At 37.7% G+C, this 14439-nt stretch overlaps 1 protein-coding gene across 1 annotated transcript; it reads left to right on the top strand.

The window, feature by feature from the left end:
• The first annotated feature begins 319 nt into the window (after positions 1–319).
• MMP12 (matrix metallopeptidase 12) lies at positions 320–13650 on the top strand. The gene is made up of 10 exons (XM_039221139.1): positions 320–451; positions 1343–1590; positions 2169–2317; positions 2405–2530; positions 5400–5561; positions 6077–6194; positions 10668–10801; positions 11163–11322; positions 12080–12183; positions 13102–13650. The coding sequence occupies exons 1-10, from the start codon at positions 347–349 to the stop codon at positions 13200–13202; spliced, it is 1407 nt and encodes a 468-aa protein (XP_039077070.1). The 5' UTR covers positions 320–346; the 3' UTR covers positions 13203–13650.
• The last annotated feature ends 789 nt before the right edge of the window (positions 13651–14439 follow it).

Raw genomic sequence — 14439 nt, 5'->3', positions numbered from 1 at the left:
CACTGAACTTTCTAAAAATACATTTCTAAGTTACTGTAACATTTTAGGTGCTTAGTGGCTCTCCTATAATGCCTTATTTCATAGGGCCTATTTATTTTGAGCAAACGTACTCTGAGTTCCTTGAGTCATGAGTTCGGTGCTAGTTGACCCATTGTCGGTCCTAGAAAAGTATCTGTGCTTGTGTTTGCGGGTTTTTGAGGTAAATCAAGGGATGATATCAACTGTGAGTCACTCAGAGGATTTCACATCCACAGAAGGCCTAAGGGCTATATAAGTAGGGACATTTGAGGAACTTTGCATTGAGGAGGAACAGGGTAGCTTGGGGTGCACCGTGCAGAGGCTGAGAATGAAGTTTCCGCTGTTGATGCTGGTCCTTCCGGTTGCTGCTTCTGGAGCTGCTTCCCGGACTAACTCCACAGGCTTTGAGGAGAATGACATGCTCTTTGCTGAAGTAAGTACTGACCCGTCAGTATTTCCCCAGCCTCACTTTTGACTTTAAGATTGATTGCATTGACCAGTTTTCTCTTGAAACCGTACTAGTTGAAAACTGGTTTAGGACGCTCTTTGCTCTGAACGCTCTGTTTTTCTTTGCCAAAGATGAATGTAGGAAAAGTACTGGGTTTGAAAGAGTTCTAGAAAATTGGGGGATGACTTTATTCCTTTTACTAAAAAGCTGTGGCCAAGGAGTTTGAGTTAAAAATAACTAGAGTCCTACATCTAGTCTGTGTTTCGCAATGATCATTTAATGTGAATTAATAATCTGAGATTTGAACAATGGCTTGGTTATTTAACCACTGCAGCCCACCACGATCATTCAAGAGTACTTTTTGCCTTCAGGCATCAGAGGTATTTCTTAATGAGCAGTTTTAAAAAGCAGAATGTTTTTTCCATTTGTCTCTTTTCCCTAATTATAGGAGTTTGGATGCTCTCTCTATTTTCTAAGACTTTTAATTTTGAATTTGCATTAATTGTCCATTGTGTTGAGCTTTGGATTTTTAAGCAGGAAAATTTTACCCAAATTAAATTAACAATTTAAGCATCCTGACAATGAAGATTTTGCTGTTAACTTGATGCTCTGATGTGCCAGATGCTGAAATATATTTTAAAGAATAGAAACCAATTCAAAGAGAGACACCGAAGTGTTTTCAGTGGGCTACCAGCAATCAATATCAGTAATAGTTATGACTCACTTTGACAGCACAGAAAATTAGTATTTTTTCTCATTATAATTAATTGTTTGATACCTGGCTCAGAAGCCAGTGTATTGTTGAGTCCTATATACAGAGGTGCATCAGAAACCTTTCCATGTATTAGAATGTCTAACTAAATATATTTTTTCCAGAGGTACCTGGAAACCTATTATGGTTTCATGATGGATGAAAATCCAATGACAAAAATGAAAGTCAGTACAAACTTGATGAAGAATAAAATTCAGGAAATGCAGCAGTTCTTGGGGCTAAAAGTGACTGGGAGACTGGATGCCTCTACCCTGGACATGATGCACGTGCCCCGATGTGGGGTGCCTGATGTTCATGAGTTCAGGACGCTGTCAGGGAGGCCAGTGTGGAAGAAACGCTTTCTCACCTACAGGTAACCTGTGGCTAGTTTTCTACTTTCCCTTGGGTCTGACTTCCAGAAACCTGAACCATTTAGATCTCTGAAAGTAGATCAGAAGCCTCTCGGTTGTTAACACCATCCCTGTGTTAAAATTCATTCTTTCTGGAAGAGCAGATTGTTCACTCAAGGAGGGGCTGTTTGGCTTGCCAACCCAGAGCAGAGTAGAAAGACTTCAAATAAAAGGAGAACGAAGCTAAATCTATAATAAATAGATTATTTTTAAGAGACAGGAGAATATTTTATAGGAAGGTAAAGATGGATAAATGCCAAGGTCTGGGAGCAGGGGCAAAAGCCAGAGGCTTCTATGGATGTAAGTCCTTCACAAAGAAAATCCATAAATCATCAAGGAGAAGAAATCCAGCAAGATTCCATTTCAGGAGAAAGCTGTCCAAGCATCCCTGTTTCAGAAGTTAATGATGTGGGGTTTTGTTATCCAAGTATTGATTTATGAGGTGATTCATTCTCCACCAATGCAGACAGAAGTGAAATATGACAATAAGAACTAACACATGGTTTCCATATATTTCTCTCTCTCTTTCTTTCTGGTAAAGAATCAATAATTACACTCCTGACATGAAGCCTGCAGATGTTGACTATGCCATCCAGAAAGCTTTTCAAGTATGGAGTGATGTGACCCCCCTGAAATTCAGGAAAATTCACTCAGGAGAGGCTGACATTATGATACAATTTGCATCTGGAGGTAAAGAACGTGGACTTATTTCGTCTGTGTCATTGGCACCACCTATAATCTGTAAAGAAGGACTAATTGTCTTTATTCTTAAAAAAGCTCATGGAGACTTCAATCCTTTCGACGGCAGAGGGGGAGTCATAGCCCATGCTTTTGGACCCGGACCTGGTATTGGGGGAGACACACATTTTGATGAGGCTGAAATCTGGACTCCAGACTACAGAGGTAGGCAAAAATAAAAGCTCATCCAGAGTGTGAACTCGGGAACCCAAAAAGCCATAGTTTGGAAAAATAAAATCTGTTATTTAGGCAGTCACTTCTTGACAGCACAGTCCATAAAATCAAGTGAACGCAGATGCTAACCCAGGCATGCAGCAATCGTAGTGTGCGTCATCCACGTGAGCCTTCCATATGCTGACGTTGTCTTAGGCTTATAGTGCCACAGAAAGATGAAGTTCTAGAATAGAAAATTAGAAATCCCTGCAGCAAAACCCAAGGTTATATGGTCACATAGTCTTTTGAGGTCCTGGGATAGAAATTTCAGGGTGCCCAAGCTGACCCTTGAACAAAGCAATACTTTGTGTGTATTTATGGAAGAGACTGTAAGTCACCATCCCTCTCAGGCAGCTGGGGGAGAGGCACAACTAGTCTCCCCTGTTTGAAGGACTCACTATCCATTGGAAAACTCAAGCTGTCATCTCACAATCCTTCCTTATCTTTCTGTGGGAAGTTCTAGATTATGTGCTTCACTCCTGAGGGAAGGACATGGAGAGAAGGTCTTCGTGAGTGGGTTCCTCTCAGCAGCCCCCTCTCTCTGGCTGATACCACATGCATCGAATGGCAATGTTCTTACAGACTGAAAGGCTATCTGTTTTAGTCTAACACATGGCCCCAGGCTTATTAAATTCTTAATCAAGAAGAGGAGTCTTGCACTATCAAAAGACAAGTGATGTAGGAATAAGTCCTTCTTGAGTGGCAAACCCTCAGGAGGCTTGTTACATTTGTCTAAATTGCATCCAAGGTTATTTGGGGTGTATAATGTTTTCATCAGACGTGGTAGACTTGGGTTGGTTAGCCTCATAGAACGTTTCAGAATTCTAAAAGACTCTAGAAAAATAATTTAAGATCTTTACGGAGAGAGGAAACTGAGACCAGGAGAAAGTTAGCTTATGAGAAAGCTCTTCTCTTAACCAAATGTGTACTTTTCACCTGTCCATGTTGCCTTATTTTTATGTGGCACAATTCTATGCTTTCATAACACTAGATTATTTATATAAATTGTAATTTAAGGTGCCCACTCACAGCCCACGTTTGTGACACAGTAAATGCAATGAACGATTTGCTCAGTGGTTACTGAGTTTTTATGACAGTGTTAGGTGATGGGGGTGTTGTTTGGATACAGAGAAGAAAAGGACCTGTCCTGAAAGAGCACACGATCAGGTGTGAAACAGAGCACAGACAGAAACCTGGGATTTCTGTGGTGGAGGACCAGTGATGGGCTTTTGTGTAAAATATTACAGGGATTGAGAATAGGATAAATTTAGGATTTTCCCAGTTTTAGGCAGAATGGATAGGATGACAGTCTTTGCTAATTTCTCATTATTTGAGAGAAGTGAGTGAGTTAGTTGCTGAGCCTGATGTTAGTGGGAATGCTTAGGGGGTCTGTGTTCCTGAAGACCCCTCCCCCCCAGAGGAGTGTCATCTCAGTTCTCACACCTGGGTACTGGCCACACCCTGCAGCTAAGTGGTGTGTGACTCCGGGCAAGTCTGTTTTTCTGAGCTTCAGGTTTGCCATCGAAAAAAAAAAAGGCAAAAATGAAGGCTTTGGAGTAGAACATAGATAAAAAAAAAATAACAGGAGCTATTCAAACCTTCTGAAAACTGAGAAACTTTAGGGAAAGGACACACCCTTCTCTCTTACCTACAAAGGTATATTTCTCTAGAACATACAGAAAAAAATGAACAGGTGTGACTGTAACTTGATATCACTGTGTCTACATTGTAAGCATAGACTTTGATTTCATTTTGAGTCATGTATAGTAAAAGAATGAGCTTTTTTTTAATTTTTAAAAAATTTTTTAATTAAAAAAATTTTTTTAATAGTTTATTGTCAACTTGGTTTCCATATAACACCCAGCGCTCATCCTCACAAGTGCCCTCTTTTGAGCCAAGAAATTTATATTTGACCCTTGGTTTAAGCACTTAATTTGGCCCATTAATCTTGCTGATACTGTGTCCTCATCTGTAAATAGGCTGCATAGTGGCTTCCTTTCAAGTTTCGTAAGGAACAGACATGGTGTGATACATTTTCAGTGGCTCAGAGGACCTGGAACTTAATTTGGCTTCATATTTGGGTTTAATAAGGGATAGTTAGTAAAGACTGTTCCATATCCAGTGGAGCCTGATTAAGTGTACCTGCAGAATGGAGTGAGAGTGTCGTAGAAGCGATGACAACCAACAAACATAGCTACAAGACAACATTATTCTAGAAATGTTCACAACAGAATATATGTCATGTGTGCTGCTGCTGCTGCTGCTGCTATGAACCTTTTTGCCCTCAACGGGAAATTTGACAATGTGTGGAGACATTTTTCGTTGTCAAAGTGCAGGGAGTTTGCTACTTGAATTTAAGTGGCAAAGCTAGGGGCACCTGGGTGGCTCAGTCAGTTAAGTATCTGACTTTGGCTCAGGTCATGATCTCGCAGTTTATGGGTTTGAGCTCTGTAAGGGGCTTTCTGTTGTCAGCATAGAACCTGCTTCAGATATTCTGTCCCCCTCTCTCTGCCTCTCCCCAGCCTACGCTTTCTCTCTCTCTCTCTCTCAAAAATGAATAAACGTTTAAAAAAAGAATTTTAAGTGGCAAACCCAGAGATTTTTAGACATCTGTGATGCACAGGAAAGCCTTAACAACAAGGAATTACCTGGCCTATAATGTCAATAGTGCTGACATTGAAAAACCTTATGGAGGAGGGAAAGGGAATAAGTAAAGGATTCCTAAATGCATCCCCTTGCACTGATTTCAATTGTGTCATTGTCCTCTGGATGCAAATGTATTTCATTGCTCTTTTCCCCACTCTGGTTGATTTCCTCTTAGGCACAAACTTGTTCCTAGTTGCTGTTCATGAGCTTGGCCATTCCTTGGGTCTTGACCATTCCAGTGATCCAAAAGCCATAATGTTCCCTACTTACAGTTATGTTGACCCCAACACCTTTCACCTCTCTGCTGATGACGTACGTGGCATTCAGTCTCTCTATGGTGAGTTGAATTTCTTTACCATTTTCCCTTACAAAGAAACCCTTATGAAAAGCCTCATAATATCTGCATTTGAATAAAACTTTAACATGATCTTCTCTCTTGAGCCCCATGAAAATCCTGTGAGGTAGGTGTCCCAGATATTATCTTCATCTTATGGAAAAGCACAGAGACCTGGCATACTGATGCCAGTGACAGAGAAAGATTCTGAGTCTGCTGGCCTCAAATTTGTTCTTTCTATCCAACATACCATTGTCTTTGAAGAAGGCAGATAGAGAAATAATCTGACTGGAACAGGAAAATGAGAGTGATCAGATGTTTCTCCTCCATGATGGTGCAACCACACAAGAGAAAGATCTTTATTGTATGCATCCGTTGAATGTTAGGGGAAGCATAAGTTCCTTTTTATGCATTTTTCACCCAGAAAAGTGAATGTTTGAAAAGAATGATTCTTCATTCTTTAGCAGCTAAAATGCAGGGTTTCTTTCCCCTAATGCTTCTTAAAATGTATTTTTCAGGAGGTCCAGAAAAGCACCAATCCCCATCAAATCCTGATGGTACAGAATCATCCACCTGCAATCTGAGTCTTGATGCTGTCACAACTGTGGGAAATAAAATCATTTTCTTTAAAGACAGGTAGAATCTTCACATCTTACCAATATGGAAGTGTCTGTCCTTGGATTTATACTTTTCTTTTTGTCAGAGAATGGTGGAAAATGATGTAGATGAAAATGAGGAGGGACCTGGACTCAATTCTGAAGGAAGTAGACAGCCTAAAGGTTTTGAAGGAAGAGAATGGTGTGATTATATCTGTGTTTAATGATAAGATTGGAAAGTAAAAAAATGGATTTGCAGTAGGAATCTGGGGTGAGGAAAGACAAGACAGGAAGAAGTGACACAAGACTGTTTTACCCACAGATAAAAATGGTTAAGTCTGGGACTACAGGTATGACTATACCTGTTTAAAAGTCTTGATTCTTGATTATAGAGAAAGGAATTCCAGGATAACTTAAGGGTTTCTGCCTTAGAGCATAGAGTGAAGCAGATATTGGAGGGATGGGGAGTGGAGAAAATTAGAAGTTGGTAGATGGGAAAAATATTCTCCATTTTTAAAATTGAAGAGTGATTGACATACAATATTGTATTAGTTTCAGGTGTACAACACGGTAATTTGATATTTATATATATTACCAAAGGTCACTAGAATAAGTCTAGTCATCATCTGTCACCATTTAAAGTTATTACAACATTATTGACTATATTCCTTATGCTGTACATTACATGTCTGTGTCTTACTTGTTTCATAACCAAAGTGTCTACATCTTACTCCCCTCTACCTATTTTGTCTATCTCTGACTAACTCCCCTCTGAAAACCATCAGTTAGTATCTATGAGTCTGCTTCTGTTTTGTTTGTTCAATTGTTTTTTGTTGTTTTTTAGACTCCACATATAAATGAAACCATAGGATATTTCTTTCTCTGCATGATTTATCTCACTTAGCATAATATGCTCTAGGTCCACCCATGTTGTCACTAATGGCAAGATTTCATTCCTTTTTTATGGCTAATATTCCATTGCATATATACCACATATTCTTTATCCATTCATCTATCAATGGACATTTAAGTTGCTTCTGTACCTTGGCTATTGTGAACAATGCTGCAAGGAATGTAAGGGTACATATGTCTTTTCTAATTAGTGTTTTGTGCACTTTGGATAAATACTTAGAGGTGGAATTCCTGGAACATATGGTATTTCTATAATTAACTCTGTGGAGAGGCTCCATACTATTTTCCAGAGTAGTTGCACCAGTTTGCATTCCCACCAACAGTGCTTGAGGGTTTCCTTTTCTCTACATCTTCACCACCACTTGTTATTTCTTGTCTTTTTGATAATAGCCATTCTGATGGGAGTAAGGTGATAGCTCTGTGTGGTTTTATTTGCATTTACTGATAGTTAGTGATGTTGAGCATTTTTTTCGTGTATCTGTTAGTTGTCTGTAAGTCTTCTCTGGAAACAGATCTTTGCCTTTCCTCTATTTTTTTTTTATCAGATTATTTGATTTTTTTAAAAATATCAAATTGTTCGTGGGTTCGAGCCCCGCGTCGGGCTCTGTGCTGACTGCCAGCTCAGAGCCTGGAGCCTGTTTCAGTCTGTGACTCCCTCTCTCTCTGACCCTCCCCTGCTCACACTCTCTTTCTATCTCTCCTAGAAATTAAAAAAAAATCCAATTGTATGAGTTCTTTATATATTTTGGATGTTAACCTTTTTATTGGATATATATCTCTTGCAAAAATCTCCCATTAAATGGTTTGCCTTTTCATTTTGTTGGTAGTTTCCTTCACTATACAAAAGCTTCCTAGTTTGATGTAGTCCCACTTGTTTATTTTTGCTTTTGTTGTCGTCTGAGGGGACAGATTTGAAAAAAATCTCTGAAGCCAATGTCAAAGAGCTCACTGCCTATGTTTTCTTCTAGGTTCTTTCAGGTTCTACAGTTAAGTCTTTAATCCATTTTTAGTTTATTTCTGTATGTGGTGTAAGAAAGTGGTCTAGTTTTATTCTTTTGCATGTAGGTATCCAGTTTTCCCAGCACCTTTTGCTGAAGAGACTGTCCTTTCCCTGTTGTATGTTCTCAGCTCCTTTGTCATAAATTAATTGACCATATAAGTGTGGGTTTATTTCTGGGCTCTATATTCTGTTTATTGATTGCTGTGACTGTAGTTATCCTAATACCATACTATTTTGATTAATTATGCCCTGTAGGGTAGAAATCTGGGGCATCTTCCCTCTAGCTTTGCTCTTCTTTAAGTTTGCTTTGGCTATTTGGGATCTTTTGTGGTTCCATACAGATTTTAAAGTTCTTTGTTCTAGTTCTCTGAAAAATGATATTACTATTTTGATAGTGTTTGCACTGAATCTGTACATTGCTTTGGAAATTTTAACAATATTTCTTCTTGGAATCCATGAGCATGAAATAGATTTCCATTTATTTGTGTCATCACCAATTCTTTCATTAGTGTCTTATGGTTTGCAGAGTATAGGTCTTTCACTTCCTTGACAAAATTTATTCCTAAGTACTTTATTCTTTGTGATACAATTATAAATGGGAAGATACTATTAATTTCTTCTGATAGCTTGTTATTAATGTACAAAAACACAATAGATTTCTGTATATTGATTTTATATCCTGAATCTTTATTAGATTCATTTATTAGTTCTACTAGTTTTTTGGTGGTCTCTTTAGGGTTTTCTATATATAGTATCAAGTCATCTGCAAATAGTGACAGATTTATCTCTTCCTTTACAATTTGGATTTCCCCCCTTTTTTTTCTTGCCTAATTTCTGTGACTAGGACTTCCAGTAAGAGTGAGCTTCCTTGTCTTGTTCCTGATGATAAAGAAAAAACTTTCCGTTTTCACCATTGAAATAGCTATAATGTTATTATAGCTATAGCTATAGTTAACCATAGCTATAATGTTAGCTATGTGTTTGCCATGCATGGACTTTCTTATGCTGAGGTATATTTCCTCTATAATCATTTTGAGAGTTTTTATCATGAATTAATGTTAAATTTTATCCAATTACTTTTCTGCAGCTATTGAAATGATCATATGATTTTTATCCTTCATTTTGTTAATGTGATGTATTGCAATGATTTGTGGATATTGAACCATCTTTGCATCCCTGGAATAAATCCTACTTGATGAAGGTGTATGATCCTTTTGATGTATTGTTGAATTTGGTTTGCTAATATTTTGTTCAGAATTTTTACATCTATATTCATCAGGAATATTGACCTGTAATTTTTTTTTTTTTGTAGTGAATTTGTCTGATTTTGGTATCAGAATAATGCTGGCCTCATAGAATGAGTGTGGGAGTATTCTTTCCCTTCCATTTTTTTTTTTTTAATAATTTGAGAAGGGTAGGTATTAAGTCTTCTTTAATTGTTTGGCAGGATTCACCTGTGAAGCTGCCTGATACTGGATTTTTGTTTGTTGAGAGCTTTTAATTAATCAGTTTCATTTCTAGTAATGAGTCTGTTCAAATTTTCTATTTCTTCCTGATTCAGTCTTGGAAGATGGTATGTGCCTGACAAGTTATATCCATTTCTTTTCGTTGTCCAATTTGTTCATATATAATTGTTAATAGTAGTCTTTTTTGATCATTTATATTTCTGTGAAATCCATTGTAACTTCTCTTTCATTTCTGAATTTATTTATGTGAGTTGTCGTCGTCGTCTTCTTCTTCTTCTTCTCCTCCTTCTCCTTCTTCTCCTTCTTCTCCTTCTTCTCCTTCTTCTCCTTCTCCTTCTCCTTCTTGATGAATCTGGATATAGGCTTACCAATTTTGCTTATCTTTTGACAGACCAAGCTCTTAGTTTCATTGATCTTGTAATTTTTTTTTTAGTCTTTATTTCATGTATTTCCACTCTGATATTTATTATTTCCTTCCTTTAACTAATTTGGGGCTCTGCTTGTTCTTTTTCTAGTTCATTCAGGTGTAAAGTTAGATTGCTTATTTGAGATATCTCTGGTTTTTTTGAGGTAGGCCTGTGTCGCTGTAAACCTCCCTCTTAGAACTACTTTTGCTGCTTCTTCAAGATTTTTAGACTGTTCTGTTTTCAATTGTGTTTGTCTCAAGGCAATTTTTAATTACTTTTTTGATCTCTTCATTTCTTCATTGGTTGGTTAGTAGCATTTTATTCAGTCTCCACATATTTGTGTTTGTGTTTTTTTTCCCAGTTTTCTTCTTGTAAATGATTTCCAGTTTCATTATTCTCCATTTTTGAGATCCAAAACTGAGACATTTAGGATGAATAACTTCTTTTAGATTACAAAACTGGTGAATGGATTGTGCATGCAGACTAAAACCTAGACCCCTTTATTTTTATCAAAGGTTCCATATGGTGGTTTGCCCATTAAGGTCAGTGTTATTATGAAAGACTTGATTAAGGTCCTTTCCTCATGCTCCTAGAGAGACATTTCACGGAACAGAATGTGAGGATATTGAAAAACAACATAGTCATTTTACAGGTCCATCCCACTGCACATTTCATGGTTCTTGAATCTACAGTGATTTTTAAAACATGTTTTAAATGTTTTTCATCAGATTCTTTGGGTGGAGGAATCCTGAGAGTCCAAAGAGCAATATTAGTTTAATTTCTTCTTTGTGGCCAACTTTACCATCTGGCATTCAAGCTGCTTATGAAATTGGAGACAGAAATCAAGTTTTTCTTTTTAAAGGTAACTCTCATGTTTAGTTTGCTATTGAGTGTACTTCAAGGAAGAGAATAAATGAAGGAAATACTACTAATTTTTATAAACATAGAAAAAAGCACTCCAGATTTGATTAATTGTGAGTCTGAACTATGAGCTAAAATGAGCTTAGATGCCTAGGTAATGTCTAAAAATTGCAGGAAAAGTTCGTGAAATATAGATCATAATACTTGTAAAAAATATACAAAATGGAGACAAATCATGTTCAAGGACAAAGAGCAATATGTTTTGGAACTATGGGTAAAGAATGACATTGTTTGTAGTGAGTCAGGGTTTCTGTTATTCTTCTTGTGTGATTCCAATGTATCCTTTTTCTTTATTTTCACAGATGATAAGTACTGGTTAATTAACAATTTAAAACCACAGCGACTCTATCCCAAGAGTATACATTCTTTGGGCTTTCCTGACTTTGTGAAAAAAATTGATGCAGCTGTGTTTAATCCACTTTTCTATAAGACCTACTTCTTTGTAGGTAATCAGTATTGGAGGTGAGATTTAGTGATTGGTTATTTGACTCCAAAAATTTGTGAAATGGGCAGGCAGTTGGGTTTTCCGGTAGGTAGTTTTCCTATTTAAATTCTTAAGGATCCTTGACCTTTGTAGGAGAGAGATCAAGAGAACATAGGTCTGGAATAGTTATTATCATCCTAGGTCAGTTCTCTGGACTTTCGAACTCTGATTTGTAAAACGGCACATAATGTGTTTCTTTTAAAAGGAACACTTTTAATAAAATGTTGCATTATTAATCATAGTGGGAACCCTATGGTATAGTGAGAAATAGTGGTATAAGTGTATGAGACCGAGTGTTTACCCAGTCTCTTTAGAGAGTATACATATTTTCATATTCCTTTTCATAACCTTTGACCCAAGAAGACAAAATCAGAAGCCATCTTGGGAGTGACAGCAAATCCTGCAAGGTCTTCACTAACAGGAATTTAGACAGTCCAGCTCTATACAGTAGGACCATATACAGCAGGACCAGGCCCGGGCAGAAGCGTTGTGCAGGAGGGAGGGGTGTTCCCGACAGAAATGGGGAATCCTAAGGTCTGAGTCCTGGAGGGACTTGGGATAAATCAGTGAACTGCTTAGGTCCTTGATCCTCTCATCAGTGCAGTTTAAACCTTTTCAGAAAAAGCCTTTCAAGAGAGAATGGGTGGGGTTTGTGGTTCATGTTATAAAATATCCAGGTCGACATCATTAAACCCATTTTATGATGGAGGTCCTACTCATTATTTTTTTGTTCAGGTACAATGAAAGGAAACAGTTCATGGACCCTGGTTATCCCAAATTGATTACCAAAAGCTTTCCAGGAATTGGGCCTAAAATCGATGCAGTCTACTATAGTAACAGTAAGTAGATTAGTAAGCCATGAAGATACTGGGAATCCTTTTTTAAAACATTGAAGATTATAAGGGCTCCAAGGTCAGAGAATGGGGAATCAAATCAGAAAAGTACAGAACCCTGCATTTCTCCATAGGGCCACAGACAGAAGATTCATCGTCTGCCTGGTTTAGAATAGGTAGGCGTGAAGAATGAGTGAGCTGGAACAATTTATTTCTAGGGTAGTCTAGAAGGTGGGAGCATATGGTTGTTGCCACTTCTGTATGTCTGAGTCTCTGGAATTTCTGTTCCCATCAAGCTGCACAGTGTATGCAAATGAGCACAGGGCAAGGCTCAGGCAAGCTGGACTCACATACTCATTTGTGTCCTGCATTTCTTACCTTCCTGGCAGCCCCTTACCCTCTTTGTGGGCTTGCATGGACCAGAGCCAAGGGGTGATAAGAAAAGCCTGAGTTTGTTTGAGTTTGTGTTGAGGAATATCTTCAGGCAAGGTCATCCTGAGCAAATTGTTGGCTGGGCCAAGGCCTTTGTTTTCAATGTCAACACCCCTGTCTTTCTCCCTTCTCTATCTGGGCTTCTGTGTGCCCTAGCTGGGCCCAATTTCTTTCCTCTCTGAGCCCTCCACCTGGAGTGTGACTTTTCAAACACTCAATCTTAATAGTCAGTTTTGAAGATCAAGCAATCTTCTCAATAAAATTACTGAAGGTATTTAATGATAAAGTGATGATAAACAGGTATTTAGGAGCAGGGTACCCAGTGCAGGGGCCCAACATTTATATTCTCAAATGTCTAATAAAAATAATCTATAAAATCTGGTCTAATATAAGTACTCCATAAAAACACAGATCGGTGTTACCTTTAAAAAAAAAAAAAGAGAGAGAAATGCAAGTGAGGATTTAAGCTATTCAATTTGTTTTCATTTTCAGGACACTACTCTTTCTTCCAAGGACCTGATGTGGCTGAATATGATGTCCTATCCCATCGTGTTACCAAAAGGCTAAAACACAGTATGAAGTTAGGTTGTTAGGAATGGTGTAATTAGTGATGTTTGTCAATTTACTTAAGTGAGAATGTATTGCCTACTTTCTCTGTGTCCAGTGTCCCATTACATGGTGATGCATTTCATAAAATAAGGTGAAGTCTATAGGCCAGAGATAAATTATCATACAAGTAAATGATCAAATTATGTAAGATTTTTTGATTTTGAAAACCCTCATTGTCAAGTTTTACTTGATTCAACTATTAAGCTTGAAAATAGACACTTTCAGAAAGGGGCAATAGAATAGCTTGGTCCTTGAACTTCCAAGAACTGAGACATTATCATTATTTCTTTTCCTTAACTAGTATTAAGAAATGACTTGTTTCTGTGACCCTTAAATGTTTCAACAAGTATATTATTCTAATTCTTTTGGAATAAAAACAGAATACTACCAGAAAATGACAATTAATATAAGGTAACATATAAGTAAATTATATAATTATGGTGATAATGTTATTTTATTCTGTTGTCAGTGTTGACTTTTCTAAATTTTATATGAAGTATATATATATATTTTTTTTCTTTTACTCAAATAAAAACTATGAAAGAAAGTATTTGGTTTCTGGGAATTTTTCCCTGAAAAAGTGTGTATTTTGAAAATAGTTCTCCTGCTCCTAAAAAGAGCCTCTACCGACTGTACCAAGGTGTGAATGGGAATATGGCAAATGGGAGAGGTTGTATTTGCCTTGGCCACTTGTCTAAGGCCACCTAAATCCCCAGTGTCAAGGCAAGCAAGCATTCTTCAGACTGCATATGACCCCAAGGGGCACGCCGAGTGCATGACCATGAGCTTGGAGGGAAAAGGTGTCATGGGAACTTCCTGGTCTCATAGAATTCCCACTGCAGCTCAAGTCTCACAATGTGGGCCTTGTAACTGCTGTGTGACCTTGACAAGACATTACATCTAAGCCTCCCTAAATTTTGTAAAAAGCATTAGAAAGTATTACTTTCGTTCAGAGATTTTATTGATTGAGAAAACAAAATATGTGATGAGCGCATCGCACTGGTAGCTCGGACTGCCTTGTATCAATTTTGTTCACTGTCATGACACACATTTTCCCTACTTTCTGGTTTGTAGGTATACATGTTAAAGCTCCAATTTATACCATATGGGTTTCTGGAATGCTTGTAGCTTTCAATTTATTTGCAGACCATTGCTGCTGATGCCCTCAAGACACAAGCAATAGTCAACCCCATCTCAGCTCAGATGACCCGTTTTGATTAG

This window comes from Hyaena hyaena, unplaced genomic scaffold, assembly GCF_003009895.1.
Source record: "Hyaena hyaena isolate Hyena2069 unplaced genomic scaffold, ASM300989v1 scaffold_947, whole genome shotgun sequence".
Classification (NCBI taxonomy): domain Eukaryota; kingdom Metazoa; phylum Chordata; class Mammalia; order Carnivora; family Hyaenidae; genus Hyaena; species Hyaena hyaena.
Note: the sequence above shows the minus strand (reverse complement) of the source record. Positions and strands in the feature narration are given on the sequence as shown.

Coding starts and splice junctions, on each gene's coding strand:
- MMP12 (XM_039221139.1), top strand. CDS start 347: ATGAAGTTTCCGCTGTTGATGCTGGTCCTTCCGGTTGCTGCTTCTGGA. Junction 1,591..2,168: donor AAACGCTTTCTCACCTACAG/GTAACCTGTGGC, acceptor TTTCTGGTAAAG/AATCAATAATTACACTCCTG. Junction 10,802..11,162: donor TCAAGTTTTTCTTTTTAAAG/GTAACTCTCATG, acceptor TTATTTTCACAG/ATGATAAGTACTGGTTAATT.